Here is an 18,355-nt window from a genome sequence, read left to right as displayed (position 1 = left end):
ATTAGTATACAATAGTTTATTGGGATATTATTAATAATCTATATTAGTATAGAAAATACTGCTTCCAGGGGTGCTTGGGTGGCTCACTAGGTTAAGTGTCTGATTCCTGATTTCTGCTTAGGTCATTATCTTGCAGTTCATGGGATCAAGCTCTGTGTTGGGCTCTGTGCTGGCACTGGTGGCATGGAGGGTGCTTGACATTCTCTCTCTCCCTCTCTGCCCGTCCCCTGCTTGCACATGCACACATGCTCTCTCTCTAAATCCAAAAAAAAAAAAAAAAAAAAGCAAGCAAGCAAGCTCAAGCTGTGGCCACAGTGCCAGAAGTGATATAATGTAGATTATGAAAAAAATAGTGCCTTCTTGGTGGCAATTTATGATATCTGTAAGTTACACATGTAACTGACAAAATCATTGACTTAACAGATGAAGAAGGGAAATTTCAAACTGGTGAAATTATGTACTGAATATTTCAGAGAACAAGAGTCAAAAGGATTAATTCTTAAACCTGATATAGTTTCCAGTGCTCAAGAACTAAATTGAAATAGGTAACACAAACATATTATAATAAATTTCTGCAACAGTAAATCACAGTCCTAAAGATTAGATCTCATGTAACTTCGCCATGTATTAGGGTTTCCTACCATCCCCACAGACACAGTTTTACTGTGCAATTACTTTAAAATTAAATAAAATCAAAAATTCAAAAATAAAATCAGTGTGATCATTAATATGGCACTTTAAAAAAAAAGATCAAAATGAGACACATTTGAACTGTTGAATATATTTGCACCACAAATTTAAATTTAAAATTTGCACAACATTTAAAAAGAGGGCAAAATAAAACAAGCAGCTCTAGTTAGCAAGTGTTTTGGTAATACATAACGTCATTGTGTGGCTTACAGATGAAGATGTACTTTAAAGTGATTTACAAACTGTAGAGTGCGTGTGGAAATGTGGCTGTTACTGTTACTGTGGTTGTAGTTACAGTGATTTTAGTCAGGTGGAGAGGCTCCAGTAAGAGATTACCTGAGCTTTCTGGATTTATTTATGATCCAGAATCAGATTAGGAAAATAATTCCTTTTTAATAAAGGAAATGCTGCTACTAAATTCATCATGCTTCTCAAACATACTCAATGAAAACATACTCCTACTACACTCATTCTTATATTCAAATAAGAATATATAGAGAGGCTAGTAAACTTTAGGTCAAATACATAGTATCTACGGGTTTTTTTAAAGCAGTATAGCAAAAAATGCTGATATGAAATGACAAGATGAAATACATCTCATAAACAGTAAATGAATAAGAAAAAGAAGTATGTCTGGCATATGGTGGACAAATTCCAGAGACATTTTCTGAAACTGGTGAAAAAGAGAACAGAGATGAAAACCAAGAGTAGGTCACTGCACAGGAACTGAGCTGGATCTTCACTCTAAGCATTACAAGTATAAACAAGGAGAGGGAAAAGGGACAAGAAAGAAAAATATGGAAGAAATGCAATCATCAATTGAAAAAATATGTTTTCTCTTTTAAAATTTATTTATCTTGAGGGAGAGAGAAAGCAGGGGGAGGGGCAGAGAGAGAAAGAGAGAGAGAGTCCCAAGCAGGTTCCATGCTATCAGCACAGAGCCTAATATGGGAACTGATCTCACAAACCGTGATCGTGACCTGGGACGAAACCAAGAGTCAGGATGGTCAACTGACTGAGCCACCCAGGCGGCCCAGAAAATAATTCTTTAAAAAGTTTCAGTTAATCTGATTATTACCAGAAGCTGATCTCAAAGATTCTTCTGTAGCACAAAATAGAAAGCAGCAGAGTATAGAAGTTAAGAAACCTGTCAATGGACATTTAAAAAATATTTATGAAGCATCTGCAATGGGCCAGACCCTGGCTTATGTACTAGAGAAACCATGACAAACAGGGTGCTACTCTTAGGAACATTTAATTTGATGTAGGAAGACATTATAGGCAAATTAATAAGATCACTCAAGATACTGATGAGTTATATAAAAAAATTAAGTGAATATAGGGATAAAGTGATTAAAAGTATTGCTTTAGATACAGTGATCATGAAATATTACCAATAAATATTTGATAGTCTTGTGATTATCCTTCTAAGTATTTTCTTAAAAGATACATTACCTTCAATACCCCAATGTGTAAAATCAGACGTAAATCAGGTATGATGTGGAATAATGTATACAAAACCATCTAACAAAATAGTTCTCCTCAACTTGAATGAAACAATAGTTTTCCTCTTTCCTATTGTTTTTTCATCTGAGTATGAAGAGTGTCAAAACACCATGATCACCTCTAATACAGGGATTTATAAAACATTCTATCTATAACTTTCAGAAACTTACCACACACCTGCCATAGGAAAAAATACCGAACTAGAGAAAAGTTTAAGGCATCAAGAGTCCACTAACCTTAATCCATTGAACAGTTGCTTAGATTTATCCAGAAGGTAACAAAAATCTGTAACTGTTTTCCTCTCTCCCTGTGGGATATCATCTTCAGCACCTCCAGAGGACATGATTTCTTTAAGAGCAAATTCAGTCCTGTAAGAAAACATATGTCCATTTATCCAGTAGGTAAAAATAACATGAAGAACATATCTTAATTATATTATTTGATAGCATTTTTTCAAGATAGATATAAAATTCTTCTGATCACAGTCAAATCATCAAAAAACCTAAGTGCGCGATGGTGTGGGAAAATACTTCATATTGTCAGTAGGAATGCAAATTGGTACATTGTATTGGAAATATTATTTGAATGCCTATTATGTTGCAGGTACTCCTCTACATAATTAAAATTAAAAATGTTGATCCTTTTGACCTATTCATCTATTTGATCCATTCCGTAAATCCATCCTAGAAAATGATCTGTAAAACACTTTATTCATAAAGATATTTATTTCAAGTATCATAATACAGTATTTAAAAACTGGTAACAAGCTACAAGAAGGACCTGAGCTGAAGAAGAGCCTAAATCAAAAGAACACTCAACTGACTGAGACACCCGGGGCCCCTAATCAACCATTTTAAAAACAGCAAGTTGCTGGGGCATCTGGGTGGCTCAGCTGGTTAAGCATCTTACTTTGGCTCAGGTCATGATCTCCTGGTTCATGAGTTCAGGCCCTACATTGGGCTCTCTCCTGTCAGCACAGAGCCTGCTTCAGATCCTCTGTCCCTCTCTCTCTCTCTGCCCCTCCCCTACACTATCTTGCTCTGTCTCAAAAGTACATAAACATTTTTTTTAAAACTCTTAAAAAATAAAATGTAAAAACAGCAAGTTGCTGGACAGCATGTAAAGTATGCTAAACAAGAACTATTTTTACATACAGATAGAAATCCCTGGAACAACATAGGGAAATCTGGTCCCAATGTAGGGTGAAAATGCAGAGCAGAGCCAGACACCAGAGAGGAGAGTTAGGGTGTGGTGCAGTTATTTCAATAAATATTTTTCTCTCCAACATTTTTTTGAATAGGCAACTGCAGTTACAGGGCAGAAAGATCGTCAGCAGGCCTGAAACCGTCAAGGGCTGCAGAGTAACAAGTGGGTGCCATGGGGCCAGCTGGTGGGGATATGAGTGGATGGCACTTGGTGGTCCCCACATGTTCATGGCTCCCTCTTCCCCCACTGCTTTCTGTACTCAGTGGGCTAGGAATTTTTAACAGATGGAAACAGACCTTGCAAAGTGCTGAGCCTTAGCGGGGTTTCACACTGTAATGACCATGGGTAAGTCCTCTCCCCCACACCCTCCCACCTTCATTCTCTAAACCCAGGAGAAGAGGCACAAACTAGGCATCAGAGCTGACGGTAGCTTTCTTCACCACACTTCAGAAACCTCATGAGCCAAGGGCACTAATATCCCCAGGACACAGGAGAAAAACAGAAAATAAAAATTTAAAAATAAACAAACTGGGGCACCTGGCTAGCTCAGTCAGTAAAGCATGTGACTCTTATCTTGGGGTTGCATGTTCAAGCCCCCGCCGGGTACAGAGATTACTTAAAAATAAAATTGGGGCACCTGGATGGCTCATGTGCTTAAGTGTCTGATTTAAGCTCAGGTCATGATCTCACAGTTCATGGGATGGAACCCTATGTCAGGCTCTGCGTTGACAGTGTGGAACCTGTTTCGTATTCTGTGTCTCCCTCTCTCTCCCCCTCCCTTGCTCGCTCACATGTGTACCCTCTCTCTCTCAAAAATAAACATTTTAAAAAATAAATATCATCTTAAAAATAAACATTCTAACTTAATAAGGAAGGCTATTTGAAACAAAGCAGGAAGGAGGCACCTGGGTTGCTCAGCTGATTAAGTGTCAGACTCTTGATCTTGGCTCAGGTCATGATCTCACAGTTCATGAGATCAAGCCCACGTGGGGCTCTGCACTGACAGTGAGGCACCTGCTTGGGATTCTCTCTGCCTCTTCCTCGCCTGCACACACTCTCTCTCAAAATAATTAAATGAACATTAAAAAAAAAAGAAAGCTGGAAGAAAATGTCATAATGAAGCAAATTAGAATACTGGACATGAAAAATACAATCACTGAAATACTTAATGAGTAAATGTATTGAAAAGCAGAAAGGATACAGATGAACAAAGTAATATGCTAAAATATCAGGTTTTGCCAAAAGACATTAGGAAAAGGTAAAATACATTAAAGAAAAATAACGAGACATGGAATAGAGAAATGAAGGAAATCAACATCCACATGGCAGTATACATAGAAGGGGGGAAATATGCAGAGATGATGAAAAATACTTTCAGAAAGAAACTACCATAAGCTTCTCAGACTTAGAGAGAAAGTATAAGGCCTCAAACCAAAAGGGCTCAAAGAAAAAAAAAGATAAATAACCCCACAGCTAGACACATTCAAGGGAAACAAGAATTCCCAAGAAGCCCTGGCCCCTTCCGGAGCAATCTGGTCTGACAGCCACCAGGTGGGGCAGAGCACAGCAGGTGTCCAGACACTGGGCACTAACGGTGAGGAGACTATCCACGTGCACACAAAGGGCCAGTCTGCACCTGCGTGAGAACGTTCCTCCACATGGAACGCTTCAGAGGCTTCATCAAATAAGGGAGGATTCATCAAATAAGAAAATCAATTAAGGACAGTGGGACCCAGAATTCTCTTTATGAGAGAAGAGAGATACAAATATGAAAAGAGAACGGTTAGAATAAACCCTGTGGAAGGAATAGGTGAACTAACGGATCTTTTAGAATATAGGCATTGGGGCACCTGGGTGGCTCAGTCGGTTGAGAGTCCAACTTCGGCTCAGGTCATGATCTCAGTTTGTGGGTTCAAGCCCCATGTCGGGCTCGCTGCTGTCGGTGCAAAGTTCACTTCAGATCCTCTGTCTACCTCTCTCTCTGCCCCTCCCCTGCTCATGTTCTCTCAAAAATAAATTAATATTTATTTATTTATTTATTTATTTAATTTATTTTTTTATGGAGCCAAGAAAGCCTTTATTGGGATCTGCGATTCCTGGGTGAGGTTCCGTGACTCTGGGAGTGGGGAGTCAGGGAAGTCGCCAAAAATAAATTAATATTTAAAAAAAGAATATAGACATGAATGTGTGTGGGGCATGTACGCCTGTGTGTGTACATAAGCATACACAATATATACTCCCTAGCTCTGTAAATCTATGTACTGAGAGGGTCTTGGAGCAGTGACGGCCTCCACTTCCCAATGGTATGAAGACACCTAGTCTCCAAATCTTGGCTTCTAATGCCATTCTCCAATAAAGGGAACGAGGTACATACACACATATACCTCTATATAACATATATATAAAACAACATGGGCAGGCCTTGAGTACATTATGTAAGTGAGATAAGTCAGATAGAGAAAGACAAATACTATATAATCTCACTTACATGTGGAATCTAAAGAAAAACCCACAAACTCATAGAAAGAGAAAATAGATTGGTGGTTGCTGGAGGTGCGGGTGGGGTAGAGGAAATGAGTGAAGGTGGCCAAAGGGTACAAACATTCAGATTTAGATAAATTAAGTTCTGGGTATATATATACAGCATGGTGACTATAGTCACAAGAATGAACTGTATATCTGAAAGGTGCTAAGAGTAAATCTTAAAAGTTCTCATTACAAGAAAAAAATAAGTGAGGTGATAGATGTTAACTTACTATGGTAATCATTTCACAATATATATACCTTAAAGTACTAAAATGTTATATATTAATGCTACTCAATAAAACTGGAAAAATAAATTAATAAAATAAAAAAACTAGGGGCACCTGGCTGGCTCAGTCAGTACAGCATGCTGCGTTGATCTTGGGGTTGTGAATTCAAGCTCCATAGTGAGGGTAGAGTTTACTTAAAAAATAAAATAAAATAAAATAAGATAAGATAAAATAAAATAAAATAAAATAAAGCATTTAAGAAAAGGACATAGGATCCAGCTGAAAAAGCCTCTATTGGCCAAACTGGGGATAATTTCAGCATCAAAACAATGTTGAGGGGCGCCTGGGTGGCTCAGTCGGGTAAGCCTCTGACTTCAGCTCAGGTTAGATCTCACGTTCGTGGGTTCGAGCCCCGCGTCAGGCTCTGTGCTGACAGCTCAGAGCCTGGAGCCTGCTTCCGGTTCTGTGTCTCCTTCTCTCTCTGCCCCTCCCCGTCTCATGCTCTGTCTCTCTCTGTATCAAAAATAAATTAAAAAAATTTAAAAAAATTTAAAACAATGTTGAGAATAATGGATTATAACCTATTGAATAAAACAAGAAACCATGAAGCAATGCTGATATAAATGAATAAATGAAAGTGCGGGAGAGTTTCAGAGTACTTCTCCATAAAACACACATAAATTTCAAAATACAAAAGTAACTTCACAGTAGTGAAACCTGACTGACTCTATCTTGATCAAATGATCAAAGTGAATATTAGTAATTAGACTAATCAAAGTCCTGTACCACTCGATTAGATACAATGAGAAGTAATGTTCCTGTCAATTCAATTAGATGCTGGATTTTGAATCTAATCATGAGAAGACAGACAAAACCAATTTGTGAGACTTCCTACAAAATAATCTACCTGTAATCTTCAAAAATGTCAAGGTCAAAAATGTCAAGAAAATGTCTTTTCCTCCAAAGAAAAGAAAGACTGAGGTGCAAAGCCTGATCCTGAACTGGATCTTTCTGCTGTCAAGGATGTAACTGAGACAACTAGAAAACCCTGAATGGAATCAGAGAACTAGATGGCAGTAATGTATTACTGTTGATAAGAAAAAAATGTTAAACTTTACCAGCAATCAACAAAATATAAACCCGTACAGCCACTCTGGAGAACAGTATGGAAGTTCCTCAGAAAGTTAAAAATAGAACTACCCTACACTCCAGCAATTGTACTATGAGGTATTTAGGATACAAAATACAGATTTGAAGTGATACATGCACCCCAGTGTTTATAGCAGCCTTATCAACAATAGTCAAACTATGGATAGGACCTAACCATCCACTGACTGATAAATGGATAAAGAGGATGTGGTGTGTGTGTACGTGTGTGTGTGTGTGTGTGTGTGTATACACACACTGGAATATTACTCAGCCATCAAAAAGAATGAAACTTTGCCATCTGTAATAACATGGATAGAGCTAGAGTGTATTATGCTAAGCAAAATGTCAGAGAAAGACAAATACCATGTGATTCACTCATATATGGAATTTAAAAAACAAAAGAGATGAACATATGGGAAGGACGGGAAAAAGAGGGAAAGGAACCGTAAGAGTCTCTTAATGATAAGAGAACAGAGTGACGGTTGATGGAGAGAGGGAGGTGGGGAATGGGCCAGATGGGGGATGAGCATTAAGAAAAGGGCACTTGTGATAATCAGCACTGGGTGTTGTACGTAAGTGATGAATCATGGAATTCTGCTCCTGAAACCAATATTGCACTGTATCTTAACTAATTAGAATTTAAATAAAAATTTAAAAAATCAAAAACCCCAAAATACAAACTTAATACAACAAAGTTAACCCATTACAGACATAGTACACTAGTTACTGCAGTTGACTGAAACCAGCATATTTTCTAGGGACAGTATAAATCAGTTCAGACCCCGAGACTCACTGTATGTACTAGGGAATATACCTATTTGATTGCACTTTTGGAAATTTATCTTACTTTATCTATTTGGAACACGTGAACTACCATGATTAATAAATTACTCATAACACAGGGAACTGGTGAAGAACTGCTGGCCACTCTCGCAAAGTGACCTAATCTCCAACCACAGTGAAATATCTGCAAGGCTCTGGACAAATTCTAATCTTATATAACATCACAGTATTACATGTTTTTCGCTTTGCTTATTTTGTTCACCTGGCAAATTTATATTCATAGTTCAAGACATTCAAATGACACCTTTGCAGTAAAAGATTCCTTGAAATTTTAATCTCTCCTTGGCATTTATATATTTTCAAGACAGTAGATGCTTCTTTAGTAACTCCATTAAAAGTTATACATAAGAAAGTTTTATATAACATTTGTTTAAAAAAAGTTTTCCTCAGTCTCTAGACCTATACTGTCCAAAACTGTAGTCATTAGCCAATTGTGGCTACTTAGTACTTGAAACATGGCTACTGTAAATTGAGATGTGTTATAAATGTAAAGTGCACCAAATCTGGAAGAGTAAGGATGAAACAGGATGTAAAAATCTCATTAATAATTTTTATATTGTTATTAAATAAAATACTATTAAAGTTAATTTCATCTTTTTTTAACTTTTTAATGTGACTACTAGAAAATTTAAAATCACACATGACTCAATGTTTTTTCAAATAAATATAAAGCTGTCATTATTTGTAGATGATATGAACCTTTTCATAGAAATTCCAAAAGAACCTGCAGATAAATTATCAGAATTAACTACTGAGTTTTAGCAAAGCTTCTGGATATAAGGTGAATATAAAAAGGCCAATAGTATTTGTATATCTCAAAGAACAAATAATTATTAAGTGAAACTTTAAAAAATATATCATTTACAATTGCACCAGGTAGTATCAAATAACTAAGAATAAACATAATGTAGATGCCTAAGACGTTATCATAGACAACTATAAAAACCCTGAGAGCTTGAGAGCTAAATTAAAGAAGAGTTACAGGGGGCAACCAGGTGGCTCAGTCAGTTAAGTGTCTGACTTTGGCTCAGGTTATGACCTCACAGTTCGTGAGTTCAAGCCCTGTGTCGGGCTCTCTGGTGACAGACAACTCAGAGCCTGGGGCCTGCTTCATATTCTGGAAGTCCCTCTCTCTCTGCCCTTCCCCACTCACAATTCTGTCTTTCTCTCTCAAAAAAAAATTAAAAATTTTTTAAAACGATGACTTATAGAAAATTAAGAATATGCTATGTTTTATACTAGAAGCCTCAAAAGTATAAGGATATCAAGTTTCCCTGAATTGGTCTATAGATCAGTGCAAATACCAATCAAAATGTCAGTAGATTTGTTTGTGGAAATGGACAAGTTGATTCTATAATCTAGATAGAAATGGAAAGAGTCAAGAGCAGCTAAGATAGGGGCTCCTGGGTGGCTCAGTTGGTTAAGCATCCGACTTTGGCTCAGGTCATGATCTCACGGTTCATGGGTTCAAGCCCTGCATCAGGCTCTGTGCTGACAGCTCAGACCCTGGAGCCTGCTTCAGATTCTGTGTCTCCCTCTCTCTCTCTCTCTGTCCCTCCCCTTTTCACATTGTCTCTCTCTGTCTCTCAAAAATTAATAAAATGTTAAAAAAAATTTTTTAAAGCAGCTAAGCTAATCTTGAGAAAGAACAAAATGGAAGGACAGCTTCCACTGGATCCGAAGACTTATGAAAAGCTCCAGACTGATGACTGTGGTGCTGGCACAGGAAAAACAAAACAAATCCAACCGATATAGCAGAGTAAGGTAGAGAGATGACACACGTGAACATGGACAATCGATTTATGATGAAAGTGGCATTTTGTAAAGCAATGAGAAAAAATACGTTTTATCAAAAAAATTAAGAAAAAGAGCCAGTACTGGGTCAACTAGATATATAAATTTTTAAAAAAATGAATCTTGATATACACACAAATTCACACAATCACACACAAAAATCAATCCTAGACAGACTGTGGACATAAATGTGAATTACAAGATAAAATTGAATAGTTAAATAATAATATGGGAGGCTATCTTCATGACAGTGAGGTAAGAAAAAGATTCTTTAAATAGCTCACCAAAAGCATTCTTCACTAAAGAAGAATTAGATCATTCTAAAAACCAAGAATTGTATTCATTAAAAGTCACCATTAGAAAAATGAATAAACAAGTTGACCCTTGTGCAGCTGAAAATCCATGTATAATTTTGAGTGCCTCCCCCAAACTTAACTAATAGCCTACTGTTGACCGGAAGCCTTACTGATAACATCAACAGTGGATTTATATGCATTTTGTGTATTTTATGTATCATACACCATAGTCCCATAATAAATAAGCTAGAGAAAAGAAAATGTTATTATAAAAATCATTAGAAATAGAAAATACATTTGTAGTACTGTACTGTACTTATTGATATTGTCAGTTTATATATTTATTGAAAAAACCCAAATGTTAAGAGGGCCAGCACAGTTCAAACCTGTGTTGTTCAATGGTCAACTGCAGTGCATCTGCAGATGTAATTAAGGTGTAAATTAACATGAGGTCACACTGGATCAGGGTATGATCTGAGGAGAGACAGACACTCAAAATGAGGAGAATGCCATGTGCAGACACAGACACAGAGGGAAGACAGCCACATGAAGAAGGAGACAGAGACTGGAATTATGCAGCTAGAAGCCAAAGAAAAGCAACGATGGCTGGCAACCACCAGAAGCGAGGGAAGAGAAATGGAACAGAATCTCCCTCTGAACTTCTAAAGAGGACCAGTTCTGCCAACACTTTGATTTTGGACTTCTGGCCTCCTAAAGTGTGAGAGCGCAAATTTCTGTTGTTTTAAACCACCCACTTAGTGGTGATTTGTTACTGAGCCCCAGGAAACCGATCCATATAAGACAGAGTCCTGACACAGATTACAAAATAGACACACAGCAAAAGAGCAGTAAGTAGAGACAACTTCAAAGACTATGCTCTGCAAAACACAGAGCATCTGGCAAATTATTGGCCTCTCTTGTTGACAACTTCTTTTTATAGGAAGTCTTCTGACAAAACAACAAGAGAAACTGCTACTCTGGGTTGAATTCTGAGTAAGTGGTTGGCAATAGGAAAGTATGAAAGAAGCCTGGGCAAGTGTGCATTACATGATACAAGCGAGCACAACCCAGGGCCCTAACAGCAGCGGCAAGTGCCCTACGCTAGGCCAGAAGCCGGAGTATTCCTGTTCCTAACACCTCCTACTTATGTGATTGTAAATAAACAAACAAAAACTTAAGCAAACATTGTGAGTTGCCAGTTGTTAATTTACAAAAATAAGCAATTTGCACTTGCTCTATCTCAAGTAACTGTTGTGAGGATAGAACAAGGTTATTTAGGTGTGAAAGAAGTCTGAAAACAGTATATAATGTATAATACAACCAAGGTTATCACTCTGCAGTGTACTGAGGTTTAAAAAAAAATAGAGAATTTCCCTGTAATAAGACCTAAAAGGGAAGCAGATCAGAAAAAGAATGGAAGTATATAGGAACTGAAACTAAAATATAGAAATTTATTCTGCCAAAGAATATGTTTATAGAAATCACATGGTAAGAAACAGATCATTTTCTATTGCACTCAAGTTTTTTGAAAGACATATATAAAGAGATGGAATGGCTATATAATTAAACATCAACATAAGAGAGTGTCAAGCATATGTTTCCTCAGCTATAAAAATGGGATATTAATAATGGTTATCTCACCACAGCAACCTTTTTTAAAAATTTTTAATGTTTTATTTATTTTTGAGGAAGAGAGAGAGACAGCATGAACAGGAAAGGGTCAGAGAGACAGGAAGACACAGAATCCGAAGCAGGCTCCAGGCTCTGAGCTGTCAGCACAGCACAGACCCCGATGTGGGGCTTGAACCCACAAACCATGAAATCATGACCTGAGCTGAAGTTGGATGCTTAACCAACTGAGCCACCCAGGCGCCTCCACAGCAACCTTTTACTCGAAATGCCTCCAGAGGCAAGGGACACCAAAAGCAACAATGAATTATTGGGACCTCATCAAGATAAAAAGCTTCTGCACAGCAAAGGAAACTATCAGCAAAACTAAAAGGCAACTGTCAGAATGGGAGAAGATATGTGCAAATGACATATCAGATAAAGAGTTAGTATCCAAAATCTACAAAGAATTTACCAAACTCTACACCCAGAAAACAAATAATCCAGTCAAGAAATGGGCAAAAGACATGAATAGACACTGTTCCAAAGAAGACATCCATATGGCTAACAAACATATGAAAAACTGCTCAACATCATTCATCATTGGGGAAATATCAATCAAAACCACAATGAGACACCACCTCACACCCGTCAGAATGGCTAACATCAACAACTCAGCAACAACAGATGTTGGCGAGGATGCGGAGAAAGAGGAACCCTTTTGCGCTGCTGGTAGGAATGCAAACGGGTGCAGCTACTCTGGAAAATGGTATGAAGGTTCCTAAAAAATTAAAAATAGGACTGCCCTACAACCCAGCAATTGTATTTATCCAAAGGACACAGCTGTGCTGTTTTGAAGGGGCACACGCACCACCCAAATGTTTACAGCAGTGCAATCACCAATAGCCGAAGTATGGAAAGAGCACAAATGTCCATTGACAGATGAATGGATAAAGAAGATGTGGTATATATAGACACAATGGAGTATTATTCGGCAACCAAAAAGAATGAAATCTTGCCATCTGCAACAAGTGGATGGAACTAGCATATATTAATGCTAAGCAAAATTAGTCAGAGAAAGGCAAATATCATATGATTTCACTCATATATGGAATTTAAGATACAAAACAGATGAACATGGGGAAGGGAAGCAAAAATAATATAAAAAGAAGGAAGGGAACGAAAAAGAAGAGACTCTTAAGTACAGAGAACAAACTGAGGGTTGCCGGAGGGGTTGTGGGTGGGGGGATGGGCTAAATGGGCAAGAGGCATCACGGAGGACGCTTGTTGGGATGAGCACTGGGTGTCCTATGTAGGGGATGAATCCCTGTTTTCTACTCTTGAAATCATTATTGCACTGTATGCTAACTAACTTGGATATAAATTTAAAAAACAGTAATAACAATGGCTATCTCATAAGGCTGTTGGACACTAAAATGAACTAATGGATATAAAACTGGTCTGTAAATTATAATGTACTTTTAAATTATTTGTTGTAAAATTGTCATAAATGCACTCAAAATAGAGCAGAAATTGAAAAATACCAAGTACAAGAAAATTTTGAATGTGTATGTGTATACAGGGGGTGGTAATGAAGGATTTATCACACTCAGTGTAAAAGGAACAGAAAGCTACTGCTTGGTACAGACGGTATTCCCGTAATAAGAACAAATGGAAGTACTCTGGTCCTTACCAGAATGGGAAGCATCTTCCATGTATTAAAGATAGCATAAAACTATCATGAATTATATACAAATTATTTTCTGAAAACAATTTTTCGGACTTCCTCCAATCTGTGAAGTTAAGTTACATGCTATAAGAACAAGTGTGAGAGAAATGCATATGTATCAAACTTCTCATTGCTCAATGTAGAGACAACCTGAATGAACTGAGGGCAAAGAGAGTTAAAGAAAAGGAAGCAAGGGGTGCCTGAGTGACTCAGCTGGTTAAACTTCTAATTCTTGATAGCAGCTCAGGTAATGATCTCCCAGTTCGTGAGGTTTTTGTTTTTTGATTTTTGTTTTTAATTTTTAATTTTTAAGAGACAGAGAGAGCGCGAGCAGGGGAGGGTCAGAGAGGTAGGGAGATACAGAATCCGAAGACAAGCTCAAGGCTCTGAGCTAGCTGTCAGCACAGAGCCCGATGCAGGGCTCGAACCCACGAACCGTGACCATGACCTGAGCCCAAGTCGGACACTTAACCGACTGAGCCAACCAGGTACCCCATCGCGGTTTATGAGTTTGAGCCCCGCATTGGGCTCCATGTTGGCAGCGTGGAGCCTGCTTGGGATTCTCTCTCTCTCCCTCTCTCTCTCTGCCCCTCCCCTGCTCATGCTCTCTCTCTCAAAATAAATAAATAAACGTTAAAAGAAAATTTAAGAAAGAAAAGGAAGGCAAAGGAGCTCAGGCATGGAGCAGCACTGATGCACACACAGCCAGAATGCCATTTGTGAGGTACTGTGCATGAAACTAATAAAGACATCATTTTGCCTACCTAATGTGGAAATAGAGAGGTGTTTATCTAACACGCACCCGTATGCAAAGTCCAGTACTTCACTGATGGAGACATAGGACAGTCTCACAGGAAGTGGTGTGGCGAAAGGAAAGGCAGGTAGGCAGTCCTCTAAAAACAATGACTATCAACCAGACACATGCAAGGAATATTTATGAAGCTAATGGGGCGGGAAACACGAAAATATACAAAATGAAAGAAAGCATCAAAAATATGCACCCTAGAGAATAATGTGAGAAAACATCATCCGAAGTAGCCTACAGCTAACAATTCATGAAAACTCTGTCCAGTGGGAAACCCACAGAGGCAGCAGTCAACTACAGTCTATCTAGTTCAATTTAAGTAGTCATTTATTCAGAACATAAAAACTCAAAAGGGAACAAGAATTTCAGGCAAGAATCTCAATCACCAACTGACAAGACATTACTCCCGTTCAGTATATGAAGAAGTGCAGACCACAGATTTTTCTTCTTAATCACATACAAAGATGACCGTGGCAGCAGCTGAAAGTCTGTGTCTATAGTACCCTAAGCTCCGGCAACAGGAAAAACATTTGGGGCCACCCAAAACCAACATCTCAGCATACTCTGAGAGAAGGTTGTTAGTCACGCAAATCAACAAGTCATGTTGACTTGCGTTAAACAGAAAAAAAAATCCATTAAAAAACACATATCTATACACCATGACAATTTTGTTTTCCTAAATTGCAGGTTTTGTCTGTAAGACATTGGAAGCAAAAGTAAGAAAATAAAACTTTTCATCAAAAGAGAAATAAAACTTTTAGGAGTAATATTTGGTTAAACATCTACATACCTATATTTTTATATAGAGTAACATAACAATTTCACTGAAATATGATTCACATACCATACTATTTACCTACTTAAGTGTTCAAGTCAATGGTTTTTTAATATATTCATAGATATGCAGCCATCACCACATTTAACTTTAGAACATTTTTTTAGAGAATGTTTTTTAAGTTTACATGTTTATTTTGAGAGAGAAAGACAGAGCACGTAAGCAGGGGAGGATGGGGGGGGGAGAGAACCCCAAGCAATCTCCACACCATCAGCGTGGAGCCGAATGTGGGGCTCAAACTCAAAAACCACAAGGTCATGACCTGAGCTGAAACCAAGAGTCAGACCCACACCTGACTGAGCCACCCAGGTGCTCCTAACTTTAGAACATTTTTATCACCCAACAAAGAAACCTCATGTTCATTAGCAGTCATGCCCCATTTCCCCTAAAACACCTCTCTTCCCAGCTTTAAACAACCACTAGTCTATTTTCTGTGTCTGTGGATTTAACGTCTGGACAGGCACATAAATAGAATCATACCAAATATGGCTTTTGTGACTGGCTTCCTTTGCTTAAGATGTTTTCAAGTGTCATTCATATTGTAGCATATATCAGTACCTCATTCTTTAAAAAAATTTTTTAACATTTATTTAGTTTTGAAAGGTGGTGGAGGGGCAGAAAGAGGGAGACCAAGGATCTGAAGCAAGCACTTCATAGTGAGCACAGAGCCTGATGTGGGGCTCAAACTTAACAAACACCATGAGTTCATGACCTGAGCCAAAATCAAGGGTAGGCCACGTAACTGCCACCCAGGGGCCTCAGTACTTCATTCTTTTCAATGGCTAAATAATATTCCATTGTATACATATACCACTGCTTATCAATTCTTCAGCCGATGGACACTTAGATTGTTTTCACTTTGGGGCTGTTACAAATAATGCTGCTACAAACATCTGCAGACAAGTTTTTGTGTGGCCACTATTCTTAGGTACCCACCTAGCAGCAGAGTTGCTGGGTGGTATGGTAATGCTACGTTTAAGCTTTTCAGGAACTTCCAGACTGTTTTCCAAAGTGACTGCACCAGTTTACAACTGCAGCAATATATGAGAGATCTTATGTCTTTACGTCCTCTCCAATACTTCGATCTGCCTTTTTTTATTCTAGGCATCCTAGTGGATGTGAAACACCATCTGGTTATGGTTCAGATTTACATTTCTGATGGCTAATGATGTTGTGCATCGTTTCACATGCTTACTGGCCCTTTAATATATCATTTTTGAAGAAATGGTTCCTCAGATCCTTTGCCTATTTAATAACTTATTTGGGTGCTTTCTTACTGGGTTGTAAGAGTTTGCTGTGTATTCTAGATACAAGTACCCTACCAGATATATGATTTGCAAATATTTTCTCCCTTTCTCAGGTTGTTTTTTCACTTTCTAAGATTGGTTAGATTTCTACTTTTTTCTCCTACCCTTTTAGTCCTTATTTTTAAAATCAAAATAATATGCACATAATTAACAATTCACCAATACCCAATAAGACTAATGAAAAGCAGTAGTTCACTGCCTCACCCTTCCTCCACCAACATCAACAACTTTCAGCTCTGTGGCTGTTTCATTTTATGGTGTCCTCTACAGTCATACATAAAAATCTTTTCCTGCAATTGCCTGATTCATCCATTTTTGACCTTATAGATTTTCTATAATGACAAATAAGGATCCAGTTCTCTCCTACTCCCAGAGCCCCTTCCAATCCTTACTTGGGGTTAAATCAATTAGTCTTTAAATCATATGCCTTCCAGTTAAATCCATAATTAATGCTTAAATAATGAAGTTTTTTTAATGCTTTATTATATGGCATATAATGGGGTAGTAAGAGCAAGAGAAAACCAGCATGTAATTGTGAAGGATCCCTAGATATCTATCACTGGAAATTGGTTGTACTTCTTTTAACTTGTTCCCTATTTCTTAGTAAATTACTTTTCAGTTAGAAAATAAATGCTGTACTGTTTAATTTCAGAGAAAGAATCTAAAAATTCCTGGGTTTTCACCTACCTCAATTATTTATTGGTTCAGGAAACCCTATTTTCCGTGTCTGTACATGACACTACTATTCTGGGGACATGCTAACTATTACAAATTGTGAGATGGTACTTAAATTCAAGTAAGCATCTAAACCTACATGTGTTAGCAAACACGCCACTGACTTAAAATAATTTGGTATTTCATGGAACACTGAGAGAAGGATGTGAGAAACAAAGTAAAGAGGGCTTCCTTGTTAGTGATACAGTTTTTATGAGCATTCAATTACAAAAGCAGGAGTCACACCCAAACATTTGTGAAGGCAATATATGTGCAACACTTATAAACAAAGGCCATGGGGACATCTCAGTGGCTTAGGCGGTTGAAAGTCCAGCTCTTGATTTCAGCTCAGGTCATGATCTCATGGTTCATGGGATGGAGCCCCATTTTAAGCAGGCTCTGTGCTGACAGTGCAGGGTCTGCTTGGGATTCTTTCTCTTCCTCCCTCTCCGCCTTTCCCCTCTCCTTCTCTCTCAAAATACATAAACTTAAAACAATAAATAAAAATAAACAAAGATCATGAATCACCCCCAGAACTGCAATAGCAAAATGACATCCAAATTATAAAAGGTACTTTGATTGCCTACATACTACCAGAAAACAGCTCAACATATAGAATTACTTATCTGGAGGGAAGTTATCAAGAAAAGCAATCACTTTCAACCACAGCAATTTCCTACTCGACACATCCCAAAGGCAAGAGAAATGAAAGCAAAAATGAACTATTGGGACCTCATCAAGTTAAAAAGCTTCTGCGCTGCAAAGGAAACAATAAAGAAAACTAATAGGCAACCGATGTAATGGGAAAAGATAGTTGCAAATGACATATCAGATAAAGGGCTAGTATCCAAAATCTACAATCCACACCCGAGAAACAAATAACCCAGTGAAGAAATGGGCAGAAGACATAAACAGACACTTCTCCAAAGAGGACATCTAGATGGCTTACAGGCACATGAAACGATGCTCAACATCACTCATCATCAGGGAAATACAAATCAAAACCACACTGAGATACCACCTCACGCCAGTCAGAGTGGCTAAAATGAACAAATCAAGAGCCTATAGATGCTGGCAAGGGTGTGGAGAGACGGGCACCCTCCTACACTGTTGGTGGGAA

General features: G+C 38.0%; 1 protein-coding gene across 1 annotated transcript in view; it reads right to left on the bottom strand.

Annotated features, from left to right (window-relative positions):
- SCAI (suppressor of cancer cell invasion) overlaps positions 1–18,355 on the bottom strand; it is a 138,080-nt gene that overhangs the window by 60,828 nt on the left and 58,897 nt on the right. Inside the window, exon 3 of the mRNA XM_029920735.1 lies at positions 2,433–2,564. Coding sequence (XP_029776595.1) covers positions 2,433–2,564 — 132 coding nt within the window. The remainder of the gene's footprint in view (positions 1–2,432; positions 2,565–18,355) is intronic.

This window comes from Suricata suricatta, chromosome 13 (assembly GCF_006229205.1).
Source record: "Suricata suricatta isolate VVHF042 chromosome 13, meerkat_22Aug2017_6uvM2_HiC, whole genome shotgun sequence".
Taxonomy (NCBI): Eukaryota; Metazoa; Chordata; class Mammalia; order Carnivora; family Herpestidae; genus Suricata; species Suricata suricatta.
The sequence above is the reverse complement of the archived record's forward strand: the minus strand, read 5'-3'. Positions and strand labels throughout refer to the sequence as shown.